The sequence below is a fragment of the Phyllobates terribilis genome, unplaced genomic scaffold (genome assembly GCF_046119375.1).
Source record: "Phyllobates terribilis strain yellow unplaced genomic scaffold, ASM4611937v1 Scaffold_2__4_contigs__length_985480577, whole genome shotgun sequence".
Classification (NCBI taxonomy): domain Eukaryota; kingdom Metazoa; phylum Chordata; class Amphibia; order Anura; family Dendrobatidae; genus Phyllobates; species Phyllobates terribilis.
The window spans coordinates 739,955,774-739,971,631 of NW_027362762.1; the positions used below are offsets into that span (position 1 = coordinate 739,955,774).

At 44.8% G+C, this 15,858-nt stretch overlaps 1 protein-coding gene across 2 annotated transcripts in view; it reads right to left on the reverse strand.

The window, feature by feature from the left end:
- The window catches only part of SIRT2 (sirtuin 2), a 38,006-nt gene extending 24,154 nt beyond the window's left edge, over positions 1–13,852 (reverse strand). Inside the window, exons 1-10 of one of the 2 annotated variants that reach the window (XM_073667217.1) lie at positions 13,754–13,852; positions 11,974–12,020; positions 11,511–11,550; positions 9,155–9,265; positions 8,734–8,775; positions 8,170–8,276; positions 6,864–6,920; positions 1,886–1,954; positions 1,683–1,812; positions 938–997 (exon numbers count right to left, since the gene is read on the reverse strand). In XM_073667217.1, the coding sequence (XP_073523318.1) occupies positions 938–997; positions 1,683–1,812; positions 1,886–1,954; positions 6,864–6,920; positions 8,170–8,276; positions 8,734–8,775; positions 9,155–9,265; positions 11,511–11,550; positions 11,974–12,020; positions 13,754–13,763 (673 nt within the window). In that variant the 5' untranslated portion in view covers positions 13,764–13,852. The remainder of the gene's footprint in view (positions 1–937; positions 998–1,682; positions 1,813–1,885; positions 1,955–6,863; positions 6,921–8,169; positions 8,277–8,733; positions 8,776–9,154; positions 9,266–11,510; positions 11,551–11,973; positions 12,021–13,753) is intronic. The other variant, XM_073667219.1, reaches the window with a different exon arrangement.
- Positions 13,853–15,858: the final 2,006 nt, after the last annotated feature.

The following is a 15,858-nucleotide window of genomic DNA, read 5'->3' on the forward strand; positions in this document are numbered from 1 at the left end:
AATGAATACATACTTAAAAGGTGTTTCCAAGCAGGGGTGTAGAGTCGGTGGCCATTTTGGTGGAGTTGGTATAAAATGGACCAACTCCTAAAATATATAATACATTAGGTACAGTAGTACAATGCAGGATGCGCTGTAAATGTTTTCATAAGAATTTGGGAAAGTTATGAAATGTCCTATAAATGTCTGTTCTGTTCCTGATCTAGGGGTCTCGGCTTTTAGTTGAGATGAATCTGTGCTGCACTTTATGTACATGCTCAGTAGTGAGGCAGAGCTGTGGAACCAGGGAACTTGAGGAGTCAGAGGTTTGGCTTACCGACTCCACAGCCCTGCTTCCAAGACTTACATTGATAACCCACTCATGGGATACTTCATTGATATAAGGCCGGTGGATGGGTCTCTGCCACCTAACACCACTATTAATCAGCTGATACCTGCCCCCGCAGCGGACGGATATGAGTAACATAAGGAACAGAACACTGCAGCTTTGTACTTTGTTCCGTGGCCACTGCTGAATATTGCAGTTTATATCTTCATGCACTCAGGAGCACTTACAGATACTGGCTGGTGACTGGTTTATGCAGCTCTACTTGAACACCCTTATTTATTATCATGACCATACAATACAAGCACTTTCTACCTATTGTGTCTCCCCTATTTCTTTAGATTGTTAGCTCTTGTGAGCAGGACTCTTACTCCGCTTGTTTGAATTGTTGAGTTATGTGCTACTTTGCAATAACTGATATTTTTTTGTACACGGAAATTCTAAAGTGTAAAGTGCTCCACAATATGTTGGGGCAATAGAAATAAAATTATTATTATTATATTAATGAATCCCATTTAAGTGAATAGTGCCCCACCGATCTCACATTTATAACCTATCCTACAGACAACCCCTTTAAAAGGCAGATATAAATGTGCATCAGAAAAGACTTACCTGGTTTAACCAAGCTGTTACACTTATCACATTTTGGGATCAGATCAGAGAAGATCTTTTCTGTAAGAAAACATCAAAATCATTATTTTCCAGGGCTTCAGACGTAAGCCCCAACTGAGCCACTAACAGTGCTCTAAAACACAATGTGAACATAGCCGTAGTCCTTTAATACTGCATGTGTTTTGGCATTTAACCACTTAAAGATCGGGTGATTTTAATAGGGGAAAAGAGAGGTGATTAAAAAAAACTTGTAAAAATCTAAAAATTTTACAGTCTTTAGGGGACTTGAACAGATCACTTATAAAACACACTGCAATACCACATATTGCAGTATGTAGTGAAAATCGCTGTCTCCTATGAAGCTCAGCCTGTGACTAAGCTTCATAGGAGTACCAAGATGGCAGCGATGGAAGCCTTCAGCCAGCCTATAGGAGCAGGGGCTTGCGAGCACTGGTGCATGTTCCATTAGAACACTGCTGTCAGAGATTGACAGCGGTGTTTAAATGGTTAACAGCAGCGGACAGAGCTCAGGTCCGTCCGTCACTTTTAGACACAGATGCCAGCTATATAATGTAGCTGTAATCAGCTCCTGAGCCCCCTCCACACGTGATCACCCCCACAACTACATACTTGTACGTGATATTGTGCAAAGGGGTTAATGACAAAAATAAAATTGCATTAAGACCGAAACACCATGAAGCATGTCTGAGGAAATAGAAAATACATTGAGTAATTAATAAAATACCTTTCATCCAGGAAAGTGGATACTCGGCTCTACATAATGTCCCAATGCAGTGGGAGGTGTGGAAAGTTCCATGAGCCTCGACTAAGTCGTCAGAAGACAGGCCGGCCACTCTCTCCAAAGTATCAATGTTCTGTGCGAATAGGAGACAATTATGGGGTCCGTGTAATCATACAGCAATATAATACCTAAATGCACGAGAATACCTGAGTGTAGCAGCGAAGAAACAGACCCTTTTCTTTCATTAGTCGCATGAAATAATGGCAAATAGTTGGCTGAAAGGAAAGAAAAACACGTTAGGAGGTGAGAATAAGGGTACTTGACATGGATGGGCAGTAGATTTACCCCTGTCCCATCCAGATTTTAGGAGAGATGAAGAATCCATTAGTCAGGACATGCTAACCCACAAGGGATAATATGTACCATGTACTCCTCTATGGGTACCCAGGACCTAAGGCTGGTTACTAGTGATGAGCGAGCATGCTCGCCACTGCTCGGTACTCGCCCGAGCATCTCAGTACTCGAGATGCTCGGAGCTCGCCGAGTAATTTCGAGTTGCTCAGGCGGGAGCTCGGGTCCCCGTCCTGCATGTTTGGCGCTATTTAGAGCACCAATCATGCAGGGATTGTCTGCCACTCACTGTAATGTCACAGCCATGGTGGTTGTGGCATTACAGTGATTACCCAAATTGAAGGGAACAGTGCTCACAGTGAAACATGAAAAGCCGGCAATTCAGCAGCGGCATACATCGGTACCCGACAATTTAGAACAGAAAGAATAGAGCATCACACATAGATTAGATAGATAGAAACATGTCAGTCACATATATAATAAGTACAGTGACAGTGTTGGTTACTGTACTTGTTATTTAGTGTTAAAATCAAGGATTTATTAAAAAAAAAACTGGCGTGGGGTTCCCCGTAATTTTAGTCTCTAGCGGAGGTTAAGCAGACGGCTGGGGCAGATGTTTGAAGCCTGGGAAGGGGATAATACCCACGGAGCTTCCCAGGCTACTAATATCAGCCCCCAGCTGAATACCTAGCCTTTACTAGCTATTAAAATGGGGGACCTCCCAAAAAAATGACGTGGGGTCCCCCCTATTTTAATAGCTAGCAAAGGCTAGGCAGACAGCTGGGGGCTGATATTAATAGCCCAGGAAGGGTGCCATGAATATTGGCCCCCTCCCAGGCTAGAAACACCAGCCGTCAGCCGCCCCAGAAATGGCGCATCCATTGGATGCGCCAATTCTGGCACTTAGACTCGCTCTTCCCACTGCCCTGTAGCGGTGGCAGTGGGGTAATAGGGTTGGGGTTGATGTCAGCTTATAATGCCAGCAGACATCAAGCCCAGGTTAGTAATGGAGAGGCGTCTATAAGACACCCCCATTACTAACCCCATAATGAAAGTTAAAAAACAAACAAACACCCAGAATAAAAGTCCTTTAATTGAAATAAAGACACAATTCTTTAACGTTCTAAATTAAACTCTACTTACCGTCACGCCCATTCTAGCTGAAGCCAACGATCTCCTGCAATAAAAGTAAAATAATAAACCAACCTCATCCTTACCTTTCCATGGTTCCCAGGACGGCTTCAGCTCTGCTACATTGACATGACAGGCTGGATCGCAGCCGAAAGCTGCCATCTAGCTTGCCATGCCGCAGACACTGAGAAGCTCCTCAGTGTGTCGCTGTGACGGCATCCAGACGAGTCGAGTTCATGTCCAATGAACTCAGCTCACCTCATGCATGTCACTGACAGCGTGGGAGAATTCTCCTGCGCATGCTGTGCCGGCAAATGACGTCACCGCTTGAGAAGGAGAAGTTTCCCACGCTGGGACGGCATTGAGATGGCAGGCTGGATGGTAGCAGAACGCTGCCATCCAGCTTGTCATCCTTCAGAGACATTGCTTGCGCTCTGCAGTGTCTCTGTGGCTTCAGCTGGAATGTACGATACGGTAAGTAGAGTTTAATTTAGAACATTAAAGAATTGTGTCTTTATTTCAATTAAAGGACTTTATTCTGGGTGTTTGTGGTTTTTTTTTAACTTTCATTATGGGGTTAGTAATGGGGGTGTCTTATAGACGCCTCTCCATTACTAACCTGGGCTTGATGTCAGCTGGCATTATAAGCTGACATCAACCCCAGCCCTATTACCCCACTGCCACCGCTACAGGGCAGTGGGAAGAGCGAGGCTAAGTGCCAGAATTGGTGCATCCTATGGATGCGCCATTTCTGGGGCGGCTGACGGCTGGTGTTTCTAGCCTGGGAGGGGGCCAATATTCATGGCACCCTTCCTGGGCTATTAATATCAGCCCCCAACCACAAGTCATTTATTTTTTGGGTCCCCCATTTTAATAGCTAGTAAAGGCTAGGTATTCAGCTGGGGGCTGATATTAGTAGCCTGGGAAGCTCCGTGAGTATTACCCCCTTCCCAGGCTTCAAACATCGGCCCCAGCCGTCTGCTTAACCTCCGCTAGAGACTAAAATTACGGGGAACCCCAAGCCAATTTTTTTTTTTTTAATAAATCCTTTATTTTAACACTAAATGACAAGTACAGTAACCAACACTATCACTGTACTTATTATATATGTGACTGACATGTTTCTATCTATCTAATCTATGTGTGATGCTCTATTCTTTGTGTTCTAAATTGTCGTGTACCGATGTATGCCGCTGATGACTTGCCAGCCGGCTTTTTTAAAGAGACGGGTGCATGAAAATCGGAGGGCACTAGTGTGTTCCAAGTGCCCTGCTATGTTTTTCATGCACCCTCCTATATACCCTGCCTGCCTACAGTCATGGCCAAAAGTATTGAGAATGAGACAAATAGTAATTTTTCCAAAGTTTACTGCTTCATTTTTTGTAATGGCAATTTGCATATACTCCTGAATGTCAAAGAGTGATCAGCTTAACAGCAATTACTGTACTTGCAAAGTCAATATTTGCCCAGAAAATGAACTTTAACCCCCAAAACACATTTCAACATCATTGCAGTCCTGCCTTAAAAGGAGCAGCTAACATCATTTTAGTGATTGATCCATTAACACAGGTGTGGGTGTTGATGAGGACAGGGCTGGCGATCAGTCAGTCATGATTAAGTAAGTATGACATCACTGGACACTTTAAAAGGAGGCTGGTTCTTGGTATCATTGTTTCTCTTCAGTTAACCATGGTTAGCTCTAAAGAAACACGTGCAGCCATCATTGCACTGCACTATAATGGCCTAACAGGGAAAAGTATCGCAGCTACAAAGATTGCACCTCAGTCAACAATCTATCGCATCATCAAGAACTTCAAGGAGAGAGCTTCCATTGTTGTCAAAAAGGCTCCAGGGCGCCCAAGAAAGACCAGCAAGCGCCAGGACCGTATCTTAAAACTGTTTCAGCTGCGGGATCGGACTACCAGCAGTGCCGAGCTTGCTCAGGAATGGCAGCAGGCTGGTGTGACTGCTTCTGCACGCACTGTGAGGCGGAGACTCTTTGAGCAAGGGCTGGTTTCAAGGAGGGCAGCAACGAAGCCACTTCTCTCCAGAAAAAACATCAGGGACCGACTGATATTCTGCAAAAGGTACAGGGAGTGGACTGCTGAGGACCGGGGCAAAGTCATTTTCTCTGATGAATCCCCTTTTCGATTGTTTGGGACATCTGGAAAACAGCTTATTCGGAGAAGAAGTGGTGAGCGCTACCACCAGTCTTGTCTCATGCCAACTGTAAAGCATCCTGAAACCATTCATGTGTGGGGTTGCTTCTCAGCCAAGGGAATCGGCTCACTCAAAGTCTTGCCTAAAAACAAAGCCATGAATAAAGAATGGTACCAGAATGTCCCCCAAGAGCAACTTCTCCCAACCGTCCAAGAGCAGTTTGGCGCCCAACAATGCCTTTTCCAGCATGATGGAGCACCTTGCCATAAAGCAAAGGTGATAACTAAATGGCTCATGGAACAAAACATAGAGATTTTGGGTCCATGGCCTGGAAACTCCCCAGATCTTAATCCCATTGAGAACTTGTGGTCAATCATCAAGAGACGGGTGGACAAACAAAAACCAACAAATTCTGGCAAAATGCAAGCATTGATTATGCAAGAATGGACTGCTATCAGTCAAGATTTGGTCCAAAAGTTGATTGAGAGCATGCCAGGGAGAATTACAGAGGTCTTGAAGAAGAAGGGGCAACACTGCAAATATTGACTTGCTGCATTAACTCATTCTAACTGTCAATATAACCTATTGGTACTCATAATATGATTGCAATTATATTTCTGTATGTGATATAAACATCAGACAAACACTAATAAAAACCAGAGGCCAGCAGATCATGTGAAAATATAATTTTGGTGTCATTCTCAAAACTTTTGGCCAAGACTGTATATATTCTGCCTGCCTGACGTTTAATTGAGCACTGTTCCCATCGATTTGGGCAATTTTTGACCTTCTGCAGACCGCCGGGGGGGGGGGACCGCCAGAAAAATGCTCGAGTTTCCCATAGACTTACATTGGGCTCGTTGCTCGGGTCGAGCACCCGAGTATTCCAATGTGCTCGACCCGAGCTTCGAGCACCCGAGCATTTTAGTGCTCGCTCATCACTACTGGTTACCCATAAAATAATACGGCTAAAGTGTATATACCATACATACCCAGGCTGCCATAAGAACAGGATTTAATTCATCATAGTAACATTTTGCTTTCTTAGCCACGGGAATCATCTTGTACAAACGTACTCAATTTTGTGTGGGCAAAATGATAAAGATTAGAATGTAAGAAAAAAAATATGATGACAGCGGAGAGCATAGACTAACCATAGACTGCCAGTTGTGGGACCTGGGTGGCAGCAGCGTCATAATTAAATTATATTGTGCGCTTCTCCTCATAGAGAAGCACTCACTAGCGCCACCTATTGGTCTGATTAGAAAAGGTAGATTAGCAATGACCATTTTCACCTGCATCCTACCAGATCAGATACAGTATAAACTGGAAGATTTGGGTAGATTTATGGGCGCATTACTAGGCAAAATAATATTGAATCAGCTTTCACTTTAAATACAAATATAATATATACAGAATAAGTGTCCAATATGGATCCGTCAAATAGGAAAGGAAACGAGTGTAGATGCTACACCCTGTACGATAGTGGTTATACCGCATAGTAGACCATCACTCCCTACTGACTAATACTGGAAGGCTCACCTTGAATTGTCCTGGGTACAGCTCTCTAGCCAGAGCAAAGAACGGTTCTGGGTTTTGCTGCAAGGAAGAAAACATAAGTATAAAGATCTCCCATTGGTGACAATGGCTTTACCCTAACCCCTGTACATATGCCCCTTTGTAGCGCCGGCGTCCCTGCCCTCTGCTAGGCAGGGACGCTGTTCCCCTCACCCCTCTGCTCCGAGCCCGGCGTCCTCCTCCCGCTGTGCTGGCAGCGCGCGCTCCTTCCCAGCCACTGTGCTTAGGGCGCGCGCGCGCTCCCTCCCTCTTAAAGGGGCCGCGCGCGCCGTCCTAAGGAGTCCCCGTCCAATGGCCGGAGGACTTCACCATATATAAGGCACCTCCTCCAAAATGGAGGTGCCCGAGCAATGTTGTTGCACTGTTCACTACTCTGCTTCAGCCCTCAGGTCCCGTTGCCAGTTACCTGCCAGAAACCTGCCAGTTTGCTGTCTGTTTCCTGCCTGACATTCCTCCTACCTGCTTGCTAGCCTGAGGTCCGACGGTCTGCCTTCCTACTCCTGTCAGTCTGTCTATGGACCAGCTTGCCCGCTCACCTGGGAGCGCACATCTGCTACCTGCCTGCTAGCCTACCTGGAGGCTCCGCCGTCACGTGCTGTGACCACCTGCCATTCCAGAGACTCCTGCCCGCTCACCTGGGAGGTCTCATCTGCTGCCTGTCTGTTGGCCTACCTGGAGGCTCCGCCGTCACGTGCTGTGACCACCTGCCATTCCAGAGACTCCTGCCCGCTCACCTGGGAGCGCTCATCTGCTGCCTGTCTGTTGGCCTACCTGGAGGCTCCGCCGTCACATGCTGTGACCACCCGTTTATTCAGAGACTCTCGCTTGCTCACCTGGGAGCACACATCTACCATCTGCCTGCTAGCCTACCTGGAGGCTCAGCCATCACAGGTCGTACCTACCCTTTACCCAGAGACTGCCCCGGTCACTTGCCGTGACCTCCTGCCCGTTCATCCAGAGACTGCCCTGGTCACTTGCCGTGACCTCCTGCCCGTTCATCCAGAGACTACCCCGGTCACTTGCCGTGACCTCCAGCCCGTTCACCCAAAGACTGTCCCGGTCACCTGCTGTGACTGCCTGCCCGTCTTCCCTGGTCGCCACCCGCTCCCTTACAAGGACCGCCCCCTTGTATAGTAGCTCAGAGGTTCCGCCTCCCAGACCCGTTACACCCTTTATTGATGTCAGAGTATAGTATATAAAAAAGTGACACAATATGCCAACATTTACCCATGTTATTCTCTGCGACACAACAATTATTTGATATCATTACCTTGAAAAATCCAATTTCAAATATGGCCTCTGGATATGGCAAGTTGTATTTTTGTAGGTTGGAGTACAACCCACTACCAGGGGAACGAAAATCGGGAATTCCTGCAGCTACGGCAAGAGAAGAAAAAAGGATAGATTAGAGGAAGAGACTGGTCTCCATCATCATTAGTGACAGTAACTACGCTTTAAAATAAATAATGACGTTTCATGCAGACATTTCAGAAGTTTAATTGATGAGGTCCAGGAGATGATGCCTCCACCAATCGCTAAAATGTAGGGGCAGAAGTTTGGAAAGTAGGTTAAACTGTAGCAGGGCTCGTAGATAGCCTATCAGCCAGTGTATACCAAATCTCTTCTACCTAAAGACGATGGAAAAAGTTAGACCGAAAATTTTTGCCCCTTAGCTTCAGCAATTGGTGGGGTCTAAGTGCCTTGACCCCCACTGGTTATATGTGGGATGTCATTATGTGAGGAGCTTTTTTTTACTTTTAACATTTGGTGAAGGAACCGATTTCTACTATTTGAGCGAACACATGAAAGAAAACTAAAAAAAAAATCTACTCACATGTTGAGATGCCTGCTCCAGCCATAAACACCACATTCTTACCTGCAACATCCAGAACATACAGATTAAAAAAAAACAAATCATTTAAAATGGTTGTCCCCTTTCAGAAAATATTGACTCTTGGCTGCAATTTGTTAGAAAAAAAATCTGCACTTTACTCACTGTCCCCAGGTCCAGAGCTGAGCATGTTAACAGCGCAGCAGCCAATCAGTGAGCTCAGCCGCTCTGAGAGGGGCGCTCCTACTACACGGGCAGAGTCGTTAAACTCACTGATTGGCTGCTGCAGTGTAGACGTGATGTCAGCACTGCAAACAATTACAGACACCGGGAGCAGCGGCAGGAACTCCCCTGAGATGTGTGTGTGTGTGTGTGTGTGTGTGTGTGTGTGTGTGTGTGTGTGTGTGTTTAAGACTTGACTTACATTTACCACTGAGCAAGAACCTGCCCACTCCATCCAAGGTCAGTTCATCAAGGACTTTTTCCGGGGTTCCTAAGCCCAATGTCCGTGAGAATAGATCACGAAGGAAATCCACTGGAAAATCATAAATAATAATATGAACATGGCAATGGAAAAACTGGTCAAAGCAAGGGCTAATTTTTTCCAATGAGAGTAGCCATGTAATAGGTCGCTAAGGGCAATGGCTCTCCTTTTTTCTACCTCAGTTTTTAGAATCTTTATAAGAAACATTGACTTAAGAAAAAAATATTGGACACCGACAGAACAACATGCCGGCACCCGATATACATCCATGCGAAAGCCGCCCTGGCTAATGTCAGCTTGGTATTTAGAAGCAAGGAGCTAATCTGGTCAGCAAATAAGCATGAAGAAAGCTGTATTTAATATAGAATTAAGCACAAAGATTTACAGGTGCCTGGTCCAGTAGCCATGTCAGTAGTCCAAGGCCACCAGACACAGCAGAGCCCCGAGAACCTCCTCCTACTTTCGGCGTCTCTTCTGATTATTAGGCCATGCAATGTGTTTACAGTGTGGCTCGCTGCCCACAGGACATCCCAAGGGCTTACTAATCAGAAGAGGTCATGCCATAGGAAGAGGAGGGTCACAGTGCTTTGTGGCTACGGACTACTGACATGGCCGTTGGACCATGGTCATAGGACTTCAGTATAACCCAAGAAAATGCTGAGGTCTCTCCCATCCCCGCACCTCATCGTGTGACATTGTGAGGGACTATGCCTCCGTCCACATGCCAGAAAGTTAGGCTGCTCATACACGTCAGATAGCTATCCTCTTGTTCAGCAGACAGCTACTTCTTCTAACCCCACATACACATCCATTATTGTTTCAGTTGAGTGTGCTATATAGAATCGCGCGTTAGGGCTCATTCTGATGTCTGTTTTTTTTTTCACAAGGGAAAAAAGGTCCTAGTGTCACCAATCATTTTGTTCAGTGTATCACCAAATTGCCATCTGAGTTTCATCAGTTGTTCTCGGATGAGGCAAAAAAAACAACTCTCAACTTTCTCCTATCTAGCAGTTGTGAAAAACGAACAGCAGTCAGATGTCATCCAATTGCTGTCAGACTGATTCACGGACCCACAGACTTGCATTGATGATTTGGATCCGACACTTGGATCAATATCAGACATTTCTCTGCAATTTTGCTTGGACCACTGAGTCCACAAAGAAAAAAAATGGGACATATGAAAAGCCCATAGACTATTCTATGTACGAGTTTTGTCCATGAAAATTCCTTGAGGTGAAGCATTTACATTGAAAGATTACCATGAAACATCATTCATAGGGATGACATGACATTCGTGCAGTGTAAACAGGCTGCAGATCACCAAAATTCTCATTCGTGAGACAAAATCATCTTTTGGTTTGAACAAAAAAAATCATCGTTCTCGGCAGCGTTGTCCTGTTTAAACAGGAGATGTGCTGCCGAGATTAATGGCAGACGATGGGCACTGAATGCATTGTTAAGCACGTTCTGTGTGTAAACAGGCTAGTAAATGAGCACAAAGCAGGAAATAGTTAGACCACGCTTAATGATGCACACATCTGTAACAGACTGTTCTGTGCACATAGGTTGTCATTGTTCTCGGCAGCACAAATCCTGTTTACACAGGATGATTCCCTATTGAGAACAACAATCATTAATGCAGCACAAAAGATCATTTCACCTGCTCATTAGCATTTTGCTCCTTTGTCGAGAGAAAGGCAGTCTGATTAGACTGCAAGATTATCGTGAAATTAGCGTTCCTAAAAATTCTTGTTTACGATAATCTTTCAGTGTAAGTGGATCTTGAAATCAATAGGGGCGGGTGTGCTGTACCTGTCCGCGGCCACTATTCTGTTGATGGAGCTGCGCTGCACAGGTCTGCAGTTGAGCACAGCTGATGGGTGCACCACCCCCAGCGATCAGATATTGGGGACCTATCCAAAGGACGATAGCCAGACAACTCTGGTGGCAGTTCATATTCCCTGAGAACAAAAGGATCAGACTTGTTGAAATTCTTTTCATCCGTGATATCTGCCCTTAATGTGGTAATCGGGACACCCCATACAGGAATGTGGGGTGTAATACATAGACTGCTAAAGTCAACCAGAGTTTGGGTCACTAACTATACAGATAGAGGTCCCCTAATAAGCCCCATACACAAACCTCCAATGACTACCAGACAACATACGTGCTGCTTCAACAAAAATCTAGAGAAGCAAATAAAAAATATGACAAATAAAAAATATGACATGAAGATCTTTGATCCCATAGTTGTCGTACTGAACATGCAATTGTGATCCTGACATGGACATCTTACTTTCTGATGCGCTGCCGTTATCTTCACTAGAATCTGAATCCTATAAAAGAAAAAAGGCGCTACATTTCCATCTGATCACCCAAATGATGGATAAAGGGGTTGTCCAGCCCCATGACACTAGTAATCTGTCCTTAAGATAGGTCATCAATATCAGATCAAGGGGGTCCGACAACCGATCCCCCCAACTATCAGCAGGTCTCAGCCCTGACACCAGCAGAACACTTCTGTTCTGTGTAGCAGACACTCCAGGTTCTGCAGATCAGCTCCTATTCAATGTAATGATTCCCATCACCGGCCACTACACGCTGAATGGAGCTGCACACTTCTGGCTCTGTTCAATGTGAGCTGAAGAGAAGCTGATTGGTGCAGTTATTGGACCACCACTAATCTGATATTGATGACATATCCTAAAGACAGGTCATCAATATTATAAGGCCAAACAGCCCATTAATGAACATTTTACCTCTGAATCTTCCAACTTGGTGGGAGGCTCCTTCACTTCTTTTGCTTCTAAGCCGAGAAATAATAACGTTAGTATAATTCTCATGTAGTTTAAGACATGTTAAGTAAAATGTGTTTTCATTTTAATAACTTAATTTTTGCACCAGGCCCTTACTTCATAAAAAAAAAATAAAACATATACAACATGGGCAAGATTTGTCAGTGAAATGTGTGATAGACCCATTCGCTTGTGATGCTGTAACCCCCTCCATACTCCTCTCAGCCCCCCTTGCATGCTTACAACACAGCAAACGTCTGATAATCTGAGACATTTCATATTCTTGATGAGGGGTCTCCTATCAGTACTGCTCCATTAAGCTCCACTAGGCTGTGGTCTTACAACAAGAGGACATCGGGGTAATCTAACAGGTATTCCCACTCCAATTGATCGGTGATGACAGTGATTTTTTTTTCGGCTCCAGTGTCCCTTTAAAGGGTTATTCCTATATTAATAGATGAATGCTGTTAGGCAGTGCTGGTAAAAACAAGAAATTTTTGCAATTTACTGCTTAATAAAATTTACAGTTGTTGTTCATAGCTCGTTACCTGGGAGACCGACCACCCCTGCAGCCTATCTTGTAAGCATTGCGCTGAAGCTGGCTGGGTTTAGATGGTAACAGCGCTCTCCAGCAATCCCAACAATCCCAACAATACAAAAGAGTCTGTAAGCACTGTGCATAATTGGCCACCACTGCGAGACAGTAGTGGTGGCCAGTCGCTATGGCAACAAGCTGTATACAAGAGAAAAGTGTTAATATCTCAAGAGCAGCTGCAAATTTCAATAAGCAGCAAACGGCAAAAGTGCATGTATTTATGGGCGGTATCATCTAGGGCTAATTCACAGGAATGTATTTTCTTACTCCAGCCTGACCGGGGTCTCGGACCTGATCTGTGCATGTGATGCTGATAGATAGATTCACCAGCATCACAGTCAGGCTGGGATTTACTGCTGCAATATGGACAAATAATGCTGCTATATGGCCATGTGGATCAGACCTCCCCTGACTGCTACATGGCGGCACACCATCAGGCACGACAGACAATGGAGCTGGAACTACGAGAACGGAGCCCGGTACACAGCGCAGACCCTGAATACCAAGGGGGGGGGGTCTGTTCATAAAGACTCGTGTCCTGATGAAGAGCCGAGAGCTGCCGAGTGCAGACTCCCAAATGTGCTGCAGTCATTCATCTGGTGTAAATTATAGGGAATAGCCACACCCTTCACAGTTAAGCTCCTCCTACTTGTCAAAAAGTTGTCAAAATGCACATTTTTGAACCTTTTTAGCAGCGCTCTTCGGGTATGAAGCAGTTGATATCCCCTGTATCTTTACATGTAAAGAAGAAAGTTGTGATGTGAGAGACAATCTGTGTACAGCGCTGCTGACTAGGTTGGTGATATACACATTTCATTTGTTGGTGGTGGAAGGAGATGAGATCTAGCAGCCCCCATGTTACTGAGTTATGAAGGGCAGCTGCTACTTTTCCATGCTGCTGATGATGGGAACATGACACACTGTAATGACAGATCATGATGACATCACCCTATAGCCACACCTGGGTGATATACTGCCATTACTCCATCACCCACCCATCTGCAGCTAATCACCCCCACAGCCATGTATACAGCCAGCTGTCTGCTGCTCTCCTGTACACCTGCAGGCACAGCAGCGATCCCCTGCACAGTGCCGTCCCCTGTGTGCACACAATGGTATCGTCCATGGCCCCCATACACTGTGTGGTACCTGCAGCCATATAGACTCCTGCAGCTTCCGACTCGGGCACAGAACTATGGATCAGCTGATCAGAGGAAGCCTCGCCCCGCCAGTGTCACAGGCTGAGAGGGCGACGCTCCTGATTGGCTGAGCAGTGTGATTGGCAGCTGACCCGTGTAATAGCAGGGATGAGCCTACAATGTGCGGGGTCCTGCCAGCAGCCCATAGTCTAGTCAGTGCATTGAGGACACTATAATGTATGAGCTCCTGTCAGACATACCGCCGGGGCAGCTGCACAGGGGTCCGGAGGGAGGAGGAGGGGTCGGACAGCTAATGAACGTTCCACTTTGTTTGTCATTGACTGGGCGGCAGGATGAACACTAGCAGGAGTACAGTGTCCATTTAGGACATGATCAGATATCAAACATCAGAATGATGTCAGTTTGAGGTTAAATACCCTGTCTGAGAGCTGATTTTGACGAGTGATTCTGACAAGTGATTCTGACGAGTGATTCTGACAAGTGATTCTGACGAGTGATTTTGACGAACGATTCTGAAAAGTGATTCTGAAAAGTGATTATGACGAGTGATTCTGAAAAGTGATTATGACGAGTGATTCTGAAAAGTGATTCTGACGAGTGATTTTGACGAGTGATTCTGAAAAGTGATTATGACGAGTGATTCTGAAAAGTGATTATGACGAGTGATTCTGAAAAGTGATTCTGACGAGTGATTTTGACGAGTGATTCTGAAAAGTGATTATGACGAGTGATTCTGAAAAGTGATTATGACGAGTGATTCTGAAAAGTGATTCTGACGAGTGATTTTGACGAGTGATTCTGAAAAGTGATTATGACGAGTGATTCTGAAAAGTGATTCTGACGAACGATTCTGAAAAGTGATTCTGACGAGTGATTTTGACGAGTGATTCTGAAAAGTGATTATGACGAGTGATTCTGAAAAGTGATTATGACGAGTGATTCTGAAAAGTGATTCTGACGAGTGATTTTGACGAGTGATTCTGAAAAGTGATTCTGACGAGTGATTCGGACGAGTGATTCTGACGAGTGATTCTGATGAGTGATTCTGAAAAGTGATTCGGACGAGTGATTCAGACGAGTGATTCTGACGAGTGATTCTGATGAGTGATTTTGATGAGTGATTCTGACGAGTGATTTAGACTAGTGATTCTGAAAAGTGATTCTGACGAGCGATTCTGACGAGTAATTTTGATGAGTGATTCTGATGAGCGATTTTGACGAGCGATTCTGACGAGTGATTTTGACGAGCGATTCTGACGAGTGATTTTGACGAGCGATTCTGACGAACGATTCTGACGAGCGATTCTGACGAACGATTCTGACGAGCGATTTTGACGAGTGATTCTGAAAAGTGATTCTGACGAGTGATTTTGACGAGTGATTCTGAAAAGTGATTCTGACGAGTGATTTTGACGAGTGATTCTGAAAAGTGATTCTGACGAGTGATTTTGACGAGTGATTCTGACGAGTGATTTTGACGAGTGATTCTGAAAAGTGATTCTGACGAGTGATTCTGACGAATGATTTTGAGTGATTCTGACGAGTGATTCTGACGAGTGATTTTGACGAGTGATTCTGACGAGCGATTTTGACGAGTGATTCTGACGAGTGATCCTGACGAGTGATCCTGACGAGTGATTTTGACGAGTGATTTTGACAAGTGACTCTGACAAGTGACTCTGACAAGTGACTTTTACAACTGTAATAATAATAAAAAAAAAAAGTAACTGTTCGCTGATGGGACTTGAACCCAAAAGTCTATGTTCAGAGGCCAGTGCACTCACCACTAACCTATATACTCAGTTGTAAAAACCAAGGAGTTCTATTTGGTTATATGATTTTCAGTGTAAACTTATCTAAAACTCATTGGGACTTATGCACAGACTGCAAGCAAGCCAAATTCAAATGAGGTTTGATTTTGATGTGTGAGTCTGATGTGTGACTTTCTTCAAACATCAGAATCAGAATCACAATGACTTTTAGTCACCCTGAGTATTTTCATGGTTCATCTCATAAGACAAGAAAAGTTATCAGCTAGTATCACTTGACTGAATAACTTAATGGTAAGGCATCAGCCTCTGAAACTACAGTGTT